General features: G+C 41.4%; 1 protein-coding gene across 1 annotated transcript; it reads right to left on the bottom strand.

Moving 5' to 3' along the window:
• Positions 1 to 1,117: 1,117 nt before the first annotated feature.
• Positions 1,118 to 1,555, bottom strand: LOC112589487 (uncharacterized). Its single transcript, XM_025302978.1, has 2 exons — positions 1,415 to 1,555; positions 1,118 to 1,327 (listed from the first exon to the last, which is right to left on the bottom strand). The coding sequence occupies exons 1-2, from the start codon at positions 1,553 to 1,555 to the stop codon at positions 1,118 to 1,120; spliced, it is 351 nt and encodes a 116-aa protein (XP_025158763.1).
• Positions 1,556 to 6,661: the final 5,106 nt, after the last annotated feature.

Genomic DNA, 6,661 nt, shown 5'->3' with positions numbered 1-6,661 from the left:
ATTCATTATCGCAACCTGCAGCAGTGCACGCGTCACGGTCTTCGTATTGGAAAGATACACCGCATACTCAAATTTGCTCAATCTCCATGGCTCCGCGATTATATCGAACTTAATACGCAGTTTAGAACACGCGCGACAAACGATTTCGAGAAAAATTTGTACAAATTGATGAACAACGCGGTATTCGGTAAAACTATGGAAAACGTTCGCAATCACGTAGACGTAAAACTATTGACAAAATGGGATGGACGATACGGTGCTGAGGCAATGATTGCGAGACCAAATTTTCATAGCAGAAATGTCTTTTCGGAAAATTTAATCGCCGTTGAGCTACGTAAACTTGAGGTGAAATTCAACAAGCCGATCTATGTGGGTATGTGTATCCTTGACATATCCAAGATCTGCTTGTACGAATTTCATCACGAGTACATGTCTCCTCTGTATCAGAACAGATGTAAAGTAATGTACACCGATACTGACAGTTTAATCTACCATATCCAATGCGATGATATTTTCGAGCACATGAAACGTGATATTTCTAAGTTTGATACGAGTGATTATCCCGCTGATAATGCGTACGGTATACCGCTTGTCAACAAAAAGGTACCAGGTCTGATGAAAGATGAAAATAACGGAGCGATTATGACGGAATTCGTCGGGCTCAGAGCAAAGATGTACGCGCTAAAGGTAGACAGCAAAAATGATACGAAGAAGGCGAAAGGTGTGAAGACCAATGTCGTAGCGCGAACTATAACGTTTGATGATTATATGCAGTGTCTGAGAGATGAGGTCGAAAAGCAACGTCGTCAGTCATGCATACGATCCAAAATGCACAAAGTCTACACCGTGTCCGAACTGAAAACTGCTCTGAGTCCGTATGATGACAAGCGGTATATCGTACCGAACTCAACAGACACTTTACCATGGGGACATTACAGGATACAATTGTAAACTAAAAAGCGATCATTGTGCATACATGTATATTGTAAAATGAAAAGCGATCATTGTACATATATTTGTTTGTAAGAAATATTGTTAACTATAATAAAAGATGGTTTATTACAAGCTGTTTATAATAGGATATTGTAATAAAAAAGTGTTTATAACAAAGAATTGGTTACAATACATTTTCTTTGTGTATCCAAGAGTTGTGCGAATTATCAAATCCCAACCATTTCACTAAAACCTTGTCGCTGCTTTTTCGCAACACCTTTTCCACGAGATAAACGTCAGGATTAGCAGCGCGATGCAGTTCGTATTCGTAAAATCCTCCGGCAATAGACTTTCCGCGAGAATCCTCGAGCAGATAGGTCGCTGGATTAGTTGTCTGCACTTTCACGATTTTAAACACTTCGGTTGTCCAATTCGGTGTATAGCCTTTTTCAAAGATGGTTTTGAATTTGCTCACGCGTACCAGATCACCCACTTTGAATCTCGCAGGCGCAGCGATCTTTACGTTGTTGTAGACTGTGTGTAGGAGCTTATCAGCGATTTCGGGTATCACATCGATAGGACGCATGCCGATAGTTCGATGTTTCCGTGTGTTGTACTCCATGATAAGGGTGGTAACGAGTCGATCCATTTGTATGTTCCATTCAACGTAAACATTTTCCACATGGTGTTCTTTAACGTGCGGTTGAATCGTTCCACAACAGATGCCTTCATTACCGAGTACGTAGAATAATGATTGATACCGTGTTTTTTAAGAGTTTCTGCAGATCCGCATTATAAAATTCCTTTCCCAGATCCGTTTGCACATTTTTCGGACATCTTCCAGATTTTTGAAATATCCTGGCGAATACTGTCACTGCTTCTTTACCGCTCTTGCTCTTCATCGGTACAGCCCACGCATAACACATCGATAATAGTGAGTATTTAGTAGTAGCCTCTATTGAATCGCGAGTAAGGACGCATCTCTACCAAGTCAGCTTGCCAAAGATCATCGTATCCGCGCACTATGACGCGTCTACGGGGTCTACAAAATATCTTCTCGCTTGAGCGTGCAACTCCTCCACCAACCGATGCTTTTCGTTACCGATGAGCTGCTTCTCTGAACTTTTCTTCTTTTTGTTAAATTTTGATGATTGCTTCGCCATTGCAGCTTGTGATGATCCGTCTCTCGCTATGTTGATACTATATGTCAATTTAACTGTAATATTCTACTTTTAAATTTCCCCTGATTTCTTTATCTCTGAGCGTGTCCAGTCTAAAATTATGGTACTGATACAGTAGTCTCTCCATTCTAAGTAAATATAAAAACTATATCTTATCATTTGAAAAAGATAAGTAGTTGTAGACCTTTTACGTCTGCGCATCACCATCCCCACTACTTTCTCTATTCTCTACGGGGAAAGACATACGGTGTTGAGGCTGGCGAAGCATTCAAGCTTCGTTGCTCCTACTTGCAGCATAGCTAGTTCTCGTTATTACAAGTTCTTTACAAGTTATTAACAAGTTCTTGGAAGAAAAATGTTCGGCGCTAACGTGGACACCGCTCTCAAGAAGACGTCGAAGAAGACGAGCAGTCTCTACAGAAGTGGGAAACGTCCGTAACATGCTTCTATGTACGACGTACGCGCTCAACAATTCGGACACTAAGAGGATGCAGGTTGGATTGCGCACCATGTACGACATGGGTCCATTTGAGCCAACGATCAGGATCATGGGGAACACGTCTTCAGGAATTCTCCTTCATTTGAATACGTGGGAGAAGTTTAAAGATATTATACCCTCTGCAAATTCTTATTTGTGTGGGGAAAATAAGAATACACCAACCCCTATCATCATCAACAATATCAGCATCAACTTTACCTCAGCGTACGGTGCACGAGCTGCAATGGTGAGTCAGCGAGGGAAAATGCTGGACGAGAGCGGACCTGCGAAGAAGACATCGGAGGATGTCTTCTTCGCAGGTCTACGCATCTGAAGCAACCGCCGCTGAAGAAGCATAAGCTGTATACGGAGAATATTATAATGCAGAAGACATCTTTCGATGGTCTGCAAACTGTCACAAAATGTATCGATGCTAGATACGAATATTTTCAAGCGGTTGCCGCTCTTGTGAATAATTGCAAATATATTTTAGTAGGCGAAATAGAACTTAATCTCACGAAGGAAGGTGTAAACGAAGATTTCGTAAAACGGACGCTCGTTGATAAATATCGCGAAATCGAGGAAAATGTACGACGGCAAATGAAAAATTTACAATTTTTAGACGCATATTTTAATATTGTATTCCGTGAATTGACTACGATTCATTTAAATGAAATTATACACGAGATTATAACAAACGCAGAATGCTACGAGTGTTTGCGAAACTACGAATGTAACTTCAAAAATAAAATGTGAATTTATTTTATAAAAATGTTGTATATTCCTTTCTCCCCACCTCTTTTCTCTTCCCTGCGATCTCCAATTCGTTGTAACAAAACCCAACTTAACTTTTCGAGTTCTAAAGCGAAGGGGACACACAGGTAAAAATATATTCTACTTTTATATTTCCGCTGATTTCTTTATCTCTGAGCGTGTCCAATCTAAAATTTGGTCTATGTTCTCATGAATGCTATTTATGCTCTGTATGTTTTTTTTCCGGTAGTCTTCCAGCCAATCCTTCAATTTTTTAACATTCTCATCTACATACTGTTTCATCTCAACGTTACTCTCATGCAGTAGAAGCTTTACAGCATTTATATTCTCATCGATATACTGTTTCTTCTCAACGTTACTTTCATGCAACAGAAGTTTTACAGACTTTATACTCTCATCCACATAATATTTGTGCGCAGTGTCATTGAAGGCTTCCGGCTGCGGTACATTATGTATCGCATGCATTTTTGCATCGAAACATTTGCCATCACGACCTTTACTATTGGCGGTTAGACAAAGGGCATTTTCATGTACATATCGTTTGGTTGCAACGTTGTTTAAATGATATCTGACACCTGCAACACATTCTTCCACGTATTGTTTGGTTGCAACGTCACTGTCGGCTTCAGGTTGCGCTACATGTTGTATCTTGCGCGACTTTGCGTCGAAAACTTTGGCAGCGTTTAAACAAAGAGCATTTTCATGTATGTAATCTTCAACATGTTCATTCCATTGATGCGCTTCGATCGGAGAACTATTGCTGTCTGGCAATACTCCAAACTTATGCGTCGACATTTCGGAGCAAGCTGTGTCGATGCTCTCGACTGGCTGACGATTGACTGACTGACTGACTCGTGTCAGTGCAGCGCTGTTTAATTTATAATAAGACCAGCTTCGCGGAGTTCTTCGATAATCGATAAAATTTCGTTGTCATGAGCGTTGTTGCCGGCTTGGCGCGAAGCGTCAAGCAATCGCAAACGATCCACCAGCTCGTTGGGATCATCCCAATGCACGTAATCGATATTGTTGTCATTTAAGGTCATCATAGCTTGAAATGCATATAAACCTTTTCCGGCCACTTTATCGGTCGACGCATGTGATACTAGGGGCGCGATTATATGTTTAAATTTGTGTCCCTTGTTACCGAGTATCGGATTTTGCGGGAGGTACCCGCGTCTGTGAGCATTCGTCGCCAATAGTATACTTTTGTATTTTTGCATATCAGCCTCGGTGTACACAGAATCGTCGGGGATTCTTTTGAATATTAGCTCGTAAAGACCGGGTGTTCCAATGTATCCTGTTTCGCCTATGATTATATTATCATCTCTGTCCACATCGACACGTTTATCACCGAGCATTGCTCCATCGTTACTAAGACGTACACCGTAAACATAATCTATAGTGTTATCTTTTCCATTACTTAGCACAGCCCCCATATATTTTTGACCCAACGGACCAAAATGATCATGTAAAGTTTGTTGTCCTTTGTACGTTCGCAACTGACGTATAACGGATGTCATTACCGGTTTATCGGGGGTTTCGAAAACATTCTCATCATCATCATCATCATCAGTGAGTAGATTGTTGATCGGTGAAGGTTCATGTGGTTCCTCATATTGTAGAGCTCCCGTCGATGTAGAAACTATCGAAGGATCATTGAATAGTTTCCGTTTCAGCGGAGTCAATGCGGCTGGTGAAAGTTTCGCCTTACGCTTTATCTTTTTTTCGGGTTTTAATATTACACTCTTTGTTTCTTCGCTTGTACTCATTGATAGTGGCGCAGTTTTAACATCAACGTTACTTTCCACATTAGCGCTGCTTCCCGCGATTTGCTTGAGAGGTTCAATAATAGGTTTAAAGTGTCTCTCTAATGCAGCATTCTCAACAATTCTACCGGTTTTCAAAGCGCGATACTTCTTGCGGATCGATTCGCTCGTTTTCGCAATCTCTTCCGCTACCTTTTCATGATCCATGATTTTCACGTTACTATTCACCATTGATATATTTATCTCGTGGACGTTGAAGATGTTACCAGGTTGAGGTTGCAACGACGATTGAGCATCTCACAGCACAGCAAAGTCGTTAAATCCTTTCCTATATCGTCCGTTGGTCATTGAGCTGTCCTTATCAATCACTGTGAAACCATATTTATCCTCCCAACATTTGCGACACAATGCACTGAAATCTTCATATGACATGTCGGTATTCACATGATCGTTGTACACATGTTTCAAATTGGTACCATCCTGTTTAAAGAGAATCAGAAAATTTGCATTGTCTCGTATAAGATGCATGGGTATTTTTGCGTACGTTTGACAGAGATAGAAACAGTCAACGTTCGAATGACGACCCATGGCAAAGTATTCTCTTATGGTATCTTGCTTGTCACATGCCACATCGTCAAAGATAAAAATAGAATTTTTGGACGCTTCGGTCGTTGGAATCACGTCGCTGTTATCGGAGAATGTAAAGTATCCAATTTTATCTATCGGTTTCAACAAATTTTCCAAGTAGCGATATTTAGGTTGTTGCAACGATTTTGAGTACACGTACAAGTTCTCGAAACGCAGACCGTGCAGACTTTCCAGCAAGCTGATGAGAACATTCGTCTTGCCGCAATTCGAGGGACCGCATATGATGCCGCGTATGGTGTTCGGAAGCATGTTTCCATGCCTGCGCGCCTCTTGTCCAATCATTGATTGCGTTCGATTGTCGAAATTTGTCACACGTATCGATGTCGGTTGCTTCACGAATCGCATGTTTCCCCCACGTCACAAAATTGATTATGTTAACGGATCGTTAACGTTATGTTAACGTTGCGATTGAACTATATATAGACGCGCCGATCTTGGAAACGCTCAGTTTAGAAAATGTTGCTCCTTTTGACAGATACTCATGATATTCGAGAGCTAACCTCCGAACAGTTGAAATACATACCGAAGATTGTTTTGTTACGCGATTTTGCAAAGTGTATTGGCGATTTGTGGGACAGACTCCCTGAACAAGAGTCGATCCAGAGGTTCAGCAGTATCGTCGATGTTTGGAACATTACAATCGTCCGTGGCAGCGAACGCATATCGATGGTCCGGCACTGCTGATCCGGAACTGTAGTGAATGCCTTCGACAAAAGTCAAAGTTAGCAGCGGTCTGTTGAATCGCGCGATAAATGCGCTTCCTATCGAACTACACATTCCCAGATATCAATTTTGCGGTCCTGGAACTCGCTTGGCAAAACGATTGGCCAGAGGCGATCGAGGCATTAATTCATTGGACGCGGCGTGTCGTGAGCACGATA

This window comes from Harpegnathos saltator, unplaced genomic scaffold (genome assembly GCF_003227715.2).
Source record: "Harpegnathos saltator strain DR-91 unplaced genomic scaffold, Hsal_v8.6 scaffold520, whole genome shotgun sequence".
NCBI lineage: Eukaryota > Metazoa > Arthropoda > Insecta > Hymenoptera > Formicidae > Harpegnathos > Harpegnathos saltator.
The sequence above is the reverse complement of the archived record's forward strand: the minus strand, read 5'-3'. Positions and strand labels throughout refer to the sequence as shown.

Coding starts and splice junctions, on each gene's coding strand:
- LOC112589487 (XM_025302978.1), bottom strand. CDS start 1,555: ATGGAGTACAACACACGGAAACATCGAACTATCGGCATGCGTCCTATC. Junction 1,328..1,414: donor GATTCAAAGTGGGTGATCTG/GTACGCGTGAGC, acceptor GTGAAAGTGCAG/ACAACTAATCCAGCGACCTA.